This window comes from Condylura cristata, unplaced genomic scaffold (genome assembly GCF_000260355.1).
Source record: "Condylura cristata isolate star-nosed mole 26May11 unplaced genomic scaffold, ConCri1.0 scaffold00001, whole genome shotgun sequence".
NCBI classification, from domain to species: domain Eukaryota; kingdom Metazoa; phylum Chordata; class Mammalia; order Eulipotyphla; family Talpidae; genus Condylura; species Condylura cristata.
This window is the reverse complement of record NW_004567102.1, coordinates 19502606-19518036: the sequence shown is the minus strand read 5'-3', so window position 1 is coordinate 19518036 and position 15431 is coordinate 19502606. Positions and strand designations below refer to the sequence as shown.

Here is a 15431-nt window from a genome sequence, read left to right as displayed (position 1 = left end):
CGCCCGCTGCTCCCCTCAGCAGTGTACTTCGTAGATCTGCCTGTTCTGCTCCCTGCTCTGTCTCTGGTGAATCCTCTCACCCTCCACATCTCTGTCCTGTACCCCAATTCTGTATGAATACATAAAATCTTAAAAAAAAAAAAAACCTGATAACAGAGCCCTCCCTATTGGGGCAGTGGGTTAAAGCACAGCACTGAGAAGCTAAAGCCACTTCAGCATGAGTTCACCCTGCCCCATAGGTGATCCACATGGCATGGCAGACCTCTCCTGATCTGCCTAGGGCTCCTCTCAGCAGTGTACTTTGTCAGTTGGCCTGTTCTGCTCCTCACTCTGTCTCTGGTGAATCCTCTAACCTCCCCTGTACCTCTGGCCTGTACTCCAGTTCTGTATGTGTAAATAAATAAATCTTTAAAAATAAATCTGATAACAAGTGAGCAGATGAATACAAAGTTTCTTAAGTAGCAATATAGAAATGAAGGTTTTCAATTTAAGAATGAAGATATGATACAATGAACCGTGTCAGTACTCCTAACAACAGTAACTGTGCACAAATAGTAAGCCAGGAGAAAGCTGAAGTATGACTAGAGTAGGCAAAAGATGGAACCTGCATAAGAGTTAAATGTGCTTTTACGTATCCGGTGGTCAAGTCAACCTGTCATTGAGCTTGGGAAACTTAGAAAACTGCTCAGAAATTGCAAGCTTCATTGAAGTTTAATAACCATGTACTGAGTGAAGAATTTTTTGCCTATCTGAAAAAATGTGCCATTTTACCAGATGTCTAGTTTTGAAGAGATATATAAGAAGTGGTGGAGATGAAAGGGATCTCAGTCTCAGCAGATAGCACTGCTTTGGAGTTGAGGGGTGGGGAACATGGTAAGCCAAACTCTTGGTATTAACATTAGCATCTTTCTGAAGTGAGCTGTCCAAAAGCTGTTATAGACTAACTGTGAAGAATAATGTCATCAAGGTTTAGTTGATTGTCATTAATTGGGCACTTTCAAAATGTATTACATTTGTTAATTGTTCAATCTTAGGTGTTTTTCTCTTGGCATCCTGAATATACTCAGGGTGCCAAGCATTCCCTTAAAAGTTGTGAACACGGGCTCTGGGTTTCCATCTTCAAACCTTCCTTTTTAATTGAAGTATCTCTGGTTGTTTTTATTAATTTAGAGATATTTAATACCTTTCTCCTCTATGTTTTTTAAAGATCCCTAAAGGCTGAAGGGAAATAATTCCTTATTAAGCATTTGACTCTTTCTTATTTTGTTTTAAAAACTGTCATTGAGTGGAGTTTTAGGTGTCAGAAGACAGGAGTGAATTCTGAAATGACAGTTGCTCATTCTGAACATAGTGAAATAACTATTTCTTGTGACTCTTCTTTAGGGATATCAAGGAATCTCAGGATCACCAGGTGTTCCAGGATCTCCAGGGATACAAGTAGGTGATATTTATATATATATATATATATATATATATATATTTAGAAATACTGTTTCCAGCCAACCAAAAATAATTATTAACATAATTTCACATTGTGATTAATTTAGGGAGCTCGAGGACTACCTGGGTACAAAGGAGAACCAGGGAGAGATGGTGAAAAGGTAAATAAATACAAACAAAAATATATTCCACATCTTAGTCTTTCAGGGAAGACAAAAGAGGGTATCTTTGGTGACTATTTCTTTTCTGCTGATCTTGGGAAAATCGATGTAGGGTCTCAGAAATTTGCTAGTGACCATTGGCTTAATAATGCACATAGAAGGCTCTTACCACTAAATGAAAGTAGTTATCCCTAGAACCCCTAGGTGCCCCCTGGAAGACAAAAGGGTGTTGCCATTGCCCTGATGTCATGTTCTTTCCCATGGCTAGGTCTCCTGGGGAACTACCTTCTTAAAGGGAAGTGAATTGTGTGAATGGAATATTCAACTTGTTAGCCTCAGCAAACCCTTGTATCCATCTTCAGTATAGGTGCCAATCTGGCAGGTGACCTATTGGTTTAGCTCTACTAGACTTTTCTTCTTAGGTTGCATTGCTGACTCTTCTTTTACAATACTGAGGTGTGCTAGGCTTGCTATTGAAGAACATGCCTTTGAATGTTAGCAACCCCCTAACCCTATCCCAATCCAGTGGAAGCCTATTGGCCCTGGTAACTGGTCTGCAAACAAGGTACTCATTTATATTTTCCCAGACTCCTATGCAAGTCTGTTAGCTTAATTCCTAAAGCACATTAAGTTCTTTGAAGGCATTTTGCTATTTGTTTCTGTAAAACACACACACACACAACTTGTATTAATTTCTAACTATAATCTTATAAAATGATTACCTTTTAAAAATGATGTGCACAGCATTAACATCTGAGAAACACTGATTTAAGTCAAGTTTATTTTATGTTTATATAGTTGCTTATGTTTGTGTAAAAAATTATAACTTGAAATTTCATCTCTGGAATCTGATAAATTGCTACTTTCAAGCTATTCGATTTGGGGAATACTACTGACTATCTCTGAATTTTACTTCATTAAAACAATATTTATTTCCTTATAGGTTTATTGGGGAATTTAGTAAAATAAGGCATGAAATGTACTTAGATAGGATCCTAGTACAATTCTTCTTAAATAACTAATTGCCATGTTATTGTTCTGTTTTGTTTATTAAATAACATGGTTGTAATTGGGATGTAGTTTGGGGTATTCTGTGGTGCCATAGACAAGACATGGGTTAGAACAGTCATCTGGGAAAACAGGAGGCTTAGGGACTGAAAAAGAGGCAAATAAGGTGGAATAGATCAAGGCAGCTTTATAACCTGAAAAGAGTGAGAGGAAGTAGAACAGTCTGGCCCTACTTAGATAATTTCTGAAGTATATACTTTCTCTTACCTACTAAATGGTTCTGGGTATCTAGGAAGTTTCTGCCTTTCTAACGGATGAAGAAAACTTCAGAGCCCATAGGGAGGAGGTCAGACCCACAGAATGGGAAAGATCTTTTATTTGTATTCTTTCATGATTTCATCATCGACAGCCACATCTCCAGGTGAGCAGGGAATTCCACTGGATGATGAGGATATCTGTCTGGGGAGACCCTGTGCCAGGCACCTCATGTACATGCTAGTCTACAGGGTCATTACTATTTCTTTAACATTTGCATAAATTGCCTGAGTTGCTAGTAGGTGGAGGGATGTAAATAGTTTGAATGTATGAATGAAGGTATTAGAATGGGTGAATAAATATATTTGGGTTTAGAGACCAGGTATAAAAGGGGGAAGATTATTTGCTCATCTTAAGAGAACTAGAGTATATTTTTTTGGGGGGGGGATAAATTGTTTTATTTATAAATAAAGGAATTATAATAATTCTCTCAGTCAAATCTTAAGTCAAATCTTCTATGTAGAAGTATGTGAATTTTATAATGCCTTACATTCTCATGAATAGATACATAAGATACATTTTTACATAAAGATATTTTTTTTACAGCCTGGTAATGATTTCACTCAGAGCTGACTGTTTTCTGAAATTCATTGAGCATAAAACTCTAATGAGACACAGTCATTATGGGTCTAAAATCTAATCACCTTATGCTACCACCTAAGTTCCCTTCTCACATTCCCTATGACTTTAGAGTTACCTAGTATGATTGTCTAGAGTTAAAATAATGCAGTAGGTTAGTTAAAAAGCTTTTCCTTGATTATTCCTCTCTAATATAGTTTATAACTTGTGGAATTGGCAAGGTTAAAAACTATACCTCTGAGTTGGCCTTGACTTGTGGCTGTCCAGGATAATTTTTCCAGGCATTACGCGGTGACCTTTGAGAGCTTGTTCCACACAATACTGTTCTCCATTAGGATATTTTCCCAGAATCATTTTCATTTTGTGGATTTCCTCCCAAAACTTCCATGGTAGGAGTTTCCACTTAAGATAATTAAAATTAGATGTATTTTCTTGCTGACTTTAACATTTGTTTTTCAAATGTCAGATAATAGTATAGATTTTGCAGGATTTTTCCCCTTAATTTATAAAATTAATTATGACACTTATCCTCCAAATGAACCTCAAATATAACTCTTTTTATAATATGCTTTAAATCTATCCCTGGAAACTAAGAAATACCTTACATAATTAAAAAACACTTTAAGGAAAACTACCAGCTTTTTTTTTTTTTAAGTTTTATTTATTTATGCATACAGAACTGGAGTATAGGTCAGAGGTGCAGTGGGTGAGAGGATTCACCAAGGACAGAGTGGGGAGCAGAACAGGCAGATCAATGAAGTACACTGCTGAGGGGAGCAGTGGGTGAGATAGGACAAGTCTGCTGCACCATGTGGGTCATGCCTCTGGCCTGGGATTGAACTCACATTGAAATGGCTGCTGCTAGCCTCACAGTGCCACACTTCAACCCATTGTGCTACCAGGGAGGGCCTCTACCAGCTTTCTAAGAAGAAAAGAAACTACAATCACCACTATTCCTGCAACTGAAGTAATAAAATACACATAAATATTTAGGTATCAAAATATTTCATATGTGACACTAAAATAAAGCCTTCAAAGATCTGAAGGGGAAAAAAGTCTAAGCTATACTGTTATATGCAGATTGTCAATAAGAATAAAGGCATCTTCAGAAACCTAAGATCCCAAAAGTTATCTCCCATAAATTCCTTCACTAAACAAGGGGATAAAAACAGTCACAGAAAACAATAAATCTATACTGAAACAAATGAAGGTTCTAGGAAATATTTACTAAAGATCATGACATTCCTATGTAAATGTATTTAGTATGTAAGTATATTTAGTAGTTTTAATAATTGGAGACAGTTTGGAGTTCAATATTGCAGTAAGTTTACAGGGAACTAAGCAGTCCAAGTTAAAAAAAGGAAAAAAAATGACAAATGACAAATTTGAATTCTAGGAAAATAAGCTTTTTTTTTTAAAAGATTTATTTATTCATACAGAACTGTGGTACAAGCCAGAGATGCGGAGGGTGAGAGGACTCACCAGAGACAGAGCAGGGAGCAGAACAGGCAGATCGACAAAGTACATTGCTGAGGGGAGCAGCGGGCGGGTCAGGAGAGGTCTGCCCCGCCATGTCTGGGGCAGGTGGGAATCGAACTCGTGCGGAAGTGGCGCCGAAGTGGCTTTAGCTTCTTAGTGCAGTGCTTTAACCTGCTGTGCCACCAGGAAGGGCCAGAAAATAAACTTTTGAGCAGCAAAACAATTTATTTATAGCACTGAATCTTAATGTTCCAATCAAGAGTACTGATTTAACCAAAGTTGTAATGGAAAGTTAAGAGTATTCGTGCTTCTTAGCTGTAGAGGTAGAATGAGTTATTGGCTGATGTGAGTGGTTAATTCCTTCTTGTACAGTGGGAATTAGTAAATGCTGCTGAAAACCTACTCGTGGTAATGTAATTGTGTGGTTTGGTGAATTAAATGCATAAATATGAAGTTTAGAGTAAAAAGAGAATTCTATAAGCCTTGAACAAATATATCACTCTTTGAAACAGGTGAAGAAAAAATCTTTACAAAAATTCAAAATTTTAAAGAATTATATTAAGCATAATAAACTATTTCCATAATCTTTCTTCCTACCAAACACACTAAGAGTAATTAACAGTATATACTTTGCCTAAATAAAATTTGCTTTAATAGAAGTGAGTCCATGACTGACTGGCCCTCTCTTCACTGTGTTTCACAATTAAAATTTTGAAGCTAAAACAACATCAGCCACCATTTTCCCATAGACTTAAATATGAAAACTATGTCTATGATATATGGTACTGTTAAGATTTTCCTCATTTCGCTTTTGTAAGCTGTTGTAGGGATTTTCATCTTCATAGTCATTTACCAATAGATACCTTCTATGGACAAATCATGGGATTAACAATTTAAAAATGTTGTAGAAACTAGAGTGTGTTGAGATTTTAATTCAGGGTCTGTCTGTGCTGAGCTGGATGAGATCTCTGAGTTTAACTGTCTTCAGAAAGTATTGTCACAAAAGCATTTCATAGTTGACTCTTAAGGCTTTGTTATTATAAGAGTAGAGTTATTTTTGGAGTAAGTGACTGCTCTCTAAGAGTGGGATCAGGATTACTGATGAGGTCCTCCTAATCTCCATCTACCTTCCCTGTGTGGTCATAAATGAAACCTTGGTAAGTGGAAATACATCTTGCACAGAGATAGGGCTTTAAGGTATTATAGATATGCACTTAACTGTTTGCACATTTATTTCCAGTGGATTTTAACCAGGGTGAGGTTGAAGAATATGTGATGATACTGTTTCAGCTGAAATTTTTTCTGTTTAATAAATTTCAGTTTTATGTTTAGGGTGACCGTGGACTTCCTGGTTTTCCTGGGCTTCATGGAATGCCAGGATCAAAGGTTGAAGAAATCTGTTCCTTTTAAATTCAGCAATCCATATTTTATCTCTTTTTGAGAATACGTTGTTACAGATGCATTATAAACATTCATATATAAATTTAAGTACAATATATTAAAATAATTAGGCTAAGATTACTGTAATTGTTTATATGAAATTTAAAAATATTCCCTTTAAAATTTTGTTTTATAATTGTTATAATATTTAGAAATTAATGAGTTTTACAATGAAGAATTTTTCTTAGCTAAAATCCTATACGAACATTTTTAATATTGTGACTGTTTATAAAATCCAGAAAATAGTACTTCATTGAGCAAACTTTCAATTATTTTATTTTTACTTATTTTGATGTTCACTTATTAAATTTGTTTATAATTGGTGTTTTTTGTTAAGGAATATTTCTCTAAGTCACCTCTATGTTTTGTCTTTTAGGGAGAAATAGGCCACAAAGGAGATAAAGGATCACCTGGATTTTATGGCAAAAAGGGAAGTTTGAGTCACAAAATGAAGTACCTATATTGAACTTTCAGTATTTTTGAAATAGAAATACTGAGTTTCAGCTCCAGTCTACCATTATAGCAATTAGCATTGTTCACCTTTCTTAAAGGATTTATTCAGATCAATGATAGTGGAAAAATCACTAACTACTGTGCACATGGTATTCTGTAAGAATAGATTGATTGCATTGCTGATTTTTTTGACCTTTGAAAATACTTACAGAGTTTCCTGGGGATTGGTAGCTACTGGGTTGGTGTACCCACTAAGAATCAGTATTACAGGCCTTGGTATTTTTTCATATTGAAGAAAGATAATATTCTCTCTGTGTGTAAAACTCTTATAACATGTAAGTTTTGCTAACATATAGTTTCAGTGTTTAGATATTTATAATAATTATGTATATATATTTTCGTGTCTTACATTGTGTCCACTGGCCTGGTCAAATAAGATTTTCTCAAATGTCACACAGCCAACAGAACTGTACTTCCATGAATTCTGTCCCTACATAATGAGGTTAACTTTCTCACTTTCCTATTTGATTTGGAATTTTAAAACATTATTGTAAGGATTGTTTTTTAAGTGTTCATTTTTAAATACAGGGTGCAAAAGGTGAAAAGGGTAATGCTGGTTTTCCTGGCCTTCCTGGACCTACTGTAAGTTTGCTAGAAAACATTGTTAAGAATTTTACATTAAAATTATCTCCTATCTTTCTTGAAGGGGAAAGGTTGAAATACATCCATTTATTTTTCAGGGACAACAAGGAAGAGATGGAAAGGATGGATTGATGGGTAGTCCTGGTTACAAGGTATTTATAAAATATATATATATATATATATATATTTCTTTTACTTATGAGTGAACATTAGAAAAAGTACCAATACTAGACATTTTGCATACAACATTGGTTTGAAACTAAAGAGCTAAAAGTTGTTTCAGTGTAATTTAGAAATTAAAATATATTTCTTTTGAGTTTGTTGTGAATTAACAAAATCCCAGAAGTTCAATAAAGATTGGTGATCCATTCATATGAGTTTGCTTGGTAGAGACAGAGGTTTTTAGCCCTGCCTCCTTCATTAGACAACTGGGGTGTGGAAAGAGGACTGCACCTTACTTTGACAAGTTCTGATTGTGTAGTTAGAATATGAGAGAATTATAGTGTGTTATTTGTAATTTTTTTCTTTGTGGGATTTATTGAGTTTTTCTTTGATTTATTATATATTCAATTATCAGGAATGTTCCCTGTGCAGATGTGAAAGTAAATTTAAATTTTGAAAATGTGAAACTCAATATACATTCATAAGATGTTGTCCACACAACATCTTGCTTAGCTCTTTTGTATACTTAAGTTTTGTTTGTTTGACCTGTCTTGGGCACAGTATTTTGTTGGTATTTTACTAGTAGTACTTTTCTATGTACTATTTTATTCTCCTTTCATCTCTTATTTTTTGAAGACTTATTTATTTGTTTATTCACATAAGAACGAGGTGTATACCAGAAGTGTGGGAAATAAGAGGATTCACCAGAGACTGAGTAGGGAGCAGAACAGGCACATTGACTAAAGTACACTGCTGTGGGGAGCAGCAAGACAAGAGACCTGCTGCATTCATGTGGGTTAGTTCCCTGGCCCGGGATCAAATTCAGGCCTTTGCAGTAATAGCACCGACACTTAACCCCTGGGATACCAGGGTGGCCCCTTTCATCTCTTATTTCTATTTATTTCTTTATCTTCTATAACTGAAAGTGGTTTTATATTATTTTTTGCAAAAAAATATTCCGAATTGTTACATCTTTGTTCTTAATTGTGGCTTCAGCATTACAAAATTGTAATTTTGCATATACTTAAAAATTTTTGAGCTTAAATTCTAACTGAATTTTTATCTGAATCACATTCCTTCTTTCTGATTATTTTTGTTTGCTTACTGTACCTTTGCTCATCCTTACTTATTTAGCAATAGATTTTAAATTACTTAGGTGTTTCTCTTATATAAGGCATATCTTTCTAAAGCAATCTAAGATTTTGTTCTTCAAGTGATTCAATCTATTTTTATTTATTGACTGATAGGTTTGACTTTACCTCTATTACAATTTTTATAACTTTGTTACACTTCATCTGTGCCTTGTGCTATATTTGTGATATATATTTATTAGTGTAGCTTTTTCCTTTTAACTGCTTTGTGATTTAGAATTTTTTTGTTTCTTCTAATAATGTTTGTCATACTTTTAGTAGGCTATAAAAATATATTTCTGAATTTTCATTGTCTCCCTTTACCTTATTGAGGGATCTACTATTTGATTTGTTAACATCTATCATCTATGTAGCAATTGATTCATTTAATCTATTTTATTTCTGTTAACCTTATTTTTCCAATCAAATTACTTCTACTTTGGCAGGTCAAGTAATATTCATAAACTATTTTCCTGTTCCAAATCTCTGTTTCAAATTTGGAGTTAAATATATTTAGTGTTCATCACCTGACCCGTTACTAATGTAACATGGTCATTGTTTGGGTCTAATGAAATTTCTTTTCTGGTATATTCAAAGTGTTTGTGTACACTATATTGTCTGAGTTCTTTTAGTTTAATGCTTTCCTATATTCTTAATAATTAAATGAACAACTTGGTTAATTAACTACAAAGCCCTTGTCTCACTGTTTTCATTTGTGCTTCTTAGAAATGTTGCTCCATTGCTTTCAAATATGTTTCTGATGCCAACCTAGTTGTCTTTCTTTTGTAAGTGACTTTGTCTTTTTGTATGGAAGCCCAGAGGGTTTTAAAACTACATTTACATTTAATATCACAGAATTAAGAAATCCCGTTACAAAAGACTCCTTTTGATAAATCTTCATAGCTTCTTTATTTCTCAAACATTCTCTTGGATTTTAGTTTAAAACAGAAGTTTGTTTACATTATTTTGCTTCACTTGTAAAGACACCAATTGCAGATAAGTTGAGATTTTTTGACTGTCATGTAACACTGTTTTTTGATTCTTCTATAATTTTTATTGTCTGTTGAGTTTTCTCTTATGATTTTTTAAAATTTAAGTTATAGCTGTCCAACTTGGTGATTTTAATTGATTATAATATCTGAGATAACTTCTATGTTTTATTTTCTTTCCTGAGTTAATGCTTATTTCATATCTTTTTTGTTTTGCATCTAAAAATGCTCATATGATGTTAATTCAGGTCACAACATTTTGCTATAAATTTCTTCTGCTTCATTTCTATTTTTTTTTTTAAGATTTATTTATTTGTGCATCCAGAACTGGGGTATAGGCCAGAGGCTCAGGGGAGGTGAGAGGCTTCACCAGAGACAGAGTGGGGAGCAGAACAGGCAGATTGATGAAGTACACTGCTGAGGGGAGCAGCGGGTGGGTCAGGAGAGGTCTGCCACACCATGTGGTCACCTCTGGGGCAGGCGGGAATCGAACTCATGCTGAAGTGGCTTTAGATTCTCAGTGCAGTGCTTTAACCTGCTGCGCCACCAGGGAGGGCCCATTTCTATTTTTATATGAAGGAAACTTACTGAAATATTCTTATTTTCTGTTTCTTTTTTTCCTTTTAGTAGTTTTGTTTGGATGTTTCTAATAGGGTAGAGTATAAACATTTAAGTGGTTTATTAGGCTTCTTAATTAGAGACTACCTCATTTTTTATATGTACTGAAATTAAAACTGTTTTTAATTAGTTGAATCATTTATTGGCTAAAGTTTAGCATGTTTTCTGTTGGGGAAGTGGAGAAGTAAGAAATTTAATGTGCTCATTTAATATTCCTGCAGTACATCCAGGAGCCTAGTTCCAGTAAATCGTCAGATCCAGATGAATATATTTTTCTCACTAGAGAGCAAAGGATCGGGATGCCAAATAAAGTGGGAGGGGATTATTTTATATTGGATGAGGGAAACTTGTTTTACTGTAAAAAACAAAGAATATCTGGGTACAAATGCAGAGAGGAGCAGTTGTCAGGCGACAGGGTATTTGAGTTCTGTCTTCTTTAAAGAAATGGCAGTTATCACCTCTTGAGAGATGAAAAAGCAGATTTTGTGATCTGAGAAATTTTTATACAGTATGTGGAAAACATGACAGAGAGGACATCAAGGAAATTGAAATTTGAATTCTAGTTGTAGCTGAAAATTGCAACCTGTATAATATTACTTGTTTCCTCTTAGAGCCACACTCATAGACCAGGTGTGTTCTGAAGAGACTTTCAGTTTGATTTACTCATTATTAGGTTAGAATTTAAGAGCAGGGTAAACAAGTCTGATTTTAGTTAGAAGTTGAAATCCTAAAACCTGGTATTAAAGCTGGGGAAAAGAAGTAAGCAACAAAAAGGCAGTCTGTTACTATAGGCCTAATTGATTGAATATTTACTAAGTGCCTGGCTCATTTCCCAGCATTTTATGTGCATTTTCACATTAATCTTATTAATCACTAAGAATTATAATTAAAAATTTTTAGTTTTTTACAGATGAGGAACCTAAGAGATGGAAAAATTAAGTAATTTGTCAAATTAAATAGCCATAATTTAATAATCAATGAAAATTGTTTTCACCAAGTTGTTGGAAAATCATGTCAGACCCCAAAATCTTTCCTATATATAGAATATATGGTGATAAAACAATTATTGACTTTATTTTTGACATTTCAATTGTGATCTTATTTGAAAATATTCATTTTTCGCCTCAATTATAATGTAAAATCATAGGAGTATAATTATAAAAATGACCTATTAGTTTAACATAATGTAACCAAAAACAAATAAGAAGAGAAAAGAGCTTTTAAAACCATAACTGGCAGTAGTAGAGTAGTTAGCTAACTTTTGACTCTTAGCTTTTTGAGCTGTGCAAAGCATTTTCACAATGGATCTTATTTTATTTTCCTTAAAAAGAAAAAGGAGTTGGAGATGTTATTTATCATTTAGAAATTAGATCAAATTAAGAGAGTTTAAAAAATTTACCCACAAGTACAAAATTCAGTTCTATGGCAGAGCTAGAATTCCAGGCCTCCTTTGTATGATCCCCTGTATGCTTGAAGTCTTCTAAATTTCTTCTCTGTTTATTTAATCAGCTAGAAGTTTCCCTAGTCTTACTACTCCAAGACACACTAAAGATTTGCTTATATACTTTAAAAGAAAAAAAAAGTGGTAAGAGCAAAGTGAAAATTAAGTATTTATTAACTAAGTAAGACTTTTCTTCAAAATTCAATTATAATAGATTTTCCCTTGTTGCTCTTCTGAAGACAATGTTTAGAGGCATTTGAAAGGATCAACCTCTGAAATTCCACTGTAGACTATTCTATAGTACAGCCTGGACTAAACTAGGCTGTCTCTAACCCCTGAAAATAGAATTGTTTATTCTTATACAAAGAAGGTTGGGAAAACACCACAATCGGTGTGTGGTATATATTCAGGCTGACTTCAAGGAGTTTGTGCTATGAGACCTGAAGTTCACTTGGAGGGCTCTAAAGTGGGAAAAAAAAAATGTCTGCCAGGCCTGTGGCTCTGAGTGTGCTAAATGTATTTGAGACAGGAAAGTGATTGTGAAAATGTTGAAGCCACAAGCATATAATTAGAAAGCTAAATAAAAGGTGAAGCTTTTTTGATGTATAAAATTCAAATTTAAATTATGTTATGATGGTCACCTCCTTCTACCTGAATTTGGCAGGTTCCTGTTTTATTTTTGCAGGTAACTGTAAACAAAACAAAACAAAACAAACAAACAAACAAAACTATAATACCAAAGGACACTGTGCAAGTTTTACATGCCTGCTTTGGTTACACTTTTTTTTTTTTTTGTATATATATTTTTTTCCATCTCAGTTGTAATCCACTTTTTTTTTTTTTTAACTAATTGGCCTATTATAGAACAAACCACCTACATATTTAGCTTTAAAAGTTGAATTAAGGAATAATGTTTAGAATGAAATGCTCTCAATTATTTTATGTCAAGACAGAAGTTAATAATAGAATACAAAAATAATAAATCAGAGGGAGAGACATGTTAGATGGCTTTTTGCTACAACCCCCAAAATTGACATGTAACAGATACTCTTGGGTCAGGCAAAGTTCTGGTTATAGTACTGGCTATAGTCTTATAGGTTACTTGTGTACTGCATGTGATAATTTTATGGATGATTACCAAATAGAAATCATCCTTTCATTTCACAGTGAAACATTAAGAGAACAAAGAGAACATTCCTAGGTAAAGATTAATGACTGTCCTACATAATTTGTCCAACATAATCTCCCACAGCAAATGTTTTTTCTCATTTCCTTTCAAAAAATCTCACATTTAAAAACAAGTAGCCCATTCCACTTTCTTTGACTAGCTCCACCAGTTGTAATCGGTATATTCTTGGAGACAAAAACCTTTAAGATAAGGTTTCCTACCCTTAAAGAATATGTTGTTAAGGAGACAACGCCTTTGTAAACAAGATAACTGTTTAGCAACCTGGACATCATAAAATTCAGTAACAAGTATAACATTACATATAGCATTGTACTTCAAACTGAGAGTGATTGGAAATAGCATACAGGAGACAGACTTATCTTGAGACTTGGACTAGATCTTGGTTCTCAAAGTGTAATCCTCAGGGCAGCCCAGTCAGCACCTCCTGAGAACTGCTTAGAAATGCTGGTGCTTGGGATTCACCCTTCACCTGTTGAATCAGGAACTGTGGGGTCTGTTTCACAAGGTGTAGTTTGACTTTCCAGGTTATTCTGATGCTGGGAAAGTTTGACAAAATGTTGTAGTTAAAAAGAATAGGTAATGTTTTGTTCTGTATTATCTGTCCTACCAAGAAAGGGAAAAAAAATAAGGATAAAGTATATCATGAAATAATTGTAGAACTTCATTATTGATAAATCTTGCTATGGGGTACTTTACAAAAAAACTCTCACTGGTTAGAATAAAATTTGATTTGATCAGTAGTCAGAAAATTGAAAGGAATGATTTTTACCAAACTCATGCAATTCCATTCTTTGTTACTACTAGATAACTGTCCTCCCCCCTTTATTTTGGTTGCAAAAGAACAAAAGTGCACATATACTTAACTTACAATGACAGTAGTTGGAGACTGGCGTAGTTTAGTGTCCTATTGGTGAAGTGACTTACAACTAACTGTGCCTTGCTTCACAAATCCTCAGAATTACTTGGAGAACTATTCTGCTTTAGTAAGTCTGTAGTAGGTAATGAAATTTTGCATCTTGAAGAAGTTCCAGGTGAAGTGAAGCTGATTGGCTGGTGCAGAGCCTATATTCGAGAACCACTGGCTTAGATGTTTATGCCTGACTATTGAGACAAGTATTTAATTCAGATATAGTTATTGTATTTCCTGGAAGTACTAGGACCTGACATATTGCTTTCTCTATTTCACATTTTTTTTTTCATTGTAATTTTTTTTTTAAAGATTTATTTATTCGTGCATACAGAACTGGGGTACAGGCCAGAGATGTGGAGGGTGAGAGGATTCACCAGGGACAGAGTGGGGAGCAGAACAGGCAGATGGACGAAGTACACTGCTGAGGGGAGCAGCGGGCGGGCCAGGAGAGGTCTGCCACACCATGTGGTCACCTCCGGGGCAGGCGGGAATCGAACTCATGCGGAAGCGGCTTTAGAGTCTCAGTGCTGTGCTTTAACCCGCTGCGCCACCAGGGAGGGCCATTTTCATTGTAATTTTTGTGACTCTAACATACACAGTTGTTTCTCTTGGATATTTTCAAAAACTTTTGCTAAAACCATTGGGCTATCATATCAGGTCTCCCCTCTCCCCAACTTGGTTAATCCACAGGAGGACACTATTTTCAGCTCCTTTTACCCTCAGATGTCATCTAGTGTTTGTAAATAAAATTGGAACGGATGAAATATTTGGTTTTGGTTGGTGCTTACGCAATGTGAGGATTGTAAAAATGGGAGAATTAGTGTTTACATGTGATATGGTTGGATTATTTTCTAAGTGCTGGTTACTTAAGCCAAGTTTTCCTGTTTCTAACCCCTGTGGTTCATTCTTTACAGTTTTAGTAAATTCTTTAGTATATGAAATTATGGAAAACAATGTTAGTTGATGCTTTAGTGCATCTATTCTGAATCACTTTATCCCTTGGACCTATCTTAATTCAGGTAATTCTAAGAAATACTTTCATGATCTTATGTAGGGTAAAATTCTAAGAAATACTTTCATGATCTTATGTAGGGTAAAATGCTCTCTCTCTCCAATGATTCCAGTGTGATATAATTATTTGCAGATAATTTTACTTAGTGTGATGTAGCACTTTGCTGAGCAGAAAGTAACTCATGACTTTCAATGCCTGTTAGGTCTCAGAAAATCTAAGTGTTGGAGGATTTTAAGAGACTAAATTCCACTACCCTTTATTTTTTGCATGCAATTTATAACTCACTTGATCTGAAAATACTGTACATGAAATTTAAATTCAGTTGTTATTTCTTTAGTAAGTATAGTGTTATCTAATTTTATATATACATCATCCTTTGACTTGTTTGGGAAAAACAGCATTCTAAAAGGTAGACACATTAATAAGATAGTTAATAATTTGAGCATAACAATTTAAGGACAAA

At 34.4% G+C, this 15431-nt stretch overlaps 1 protein-coding gene across 1 annotated transcript in view; it reads left to right on the top strand.

Moving 5' to 3' along the window:
• Positions 1-15431, top strand: part of COL21A1 (collagen, type XXI, alpha 1) — a 132378-nt gene that overhangs the window by 82444 nt on the left and 34503 nt on the right. The window contains exons 11-17 of the mRNA XM_012729801.1: positions 1384-1437; positions 1548-1601; positions 6315-6368; positions 6799-6852; positions 7464-7517; positions 7616-7669; positions 10638-10832. Coding sequence (XP_012585255.1) covers positions 1384-1437; positions 1548-1601; positions 6315-6368; positions 6799-6852; positions 7464-7517; positions 7616-7669; positions 10638-10832 — 519 coding nt within the window. The remainder of the gene's footprint in view (positions 1-1383; positions 1438-1547; positions 1602-6314; positions 6369-6798; positions 6853-7463; positions 7518-7615; positions 7670-10637; positions 10833-15431) is intronic.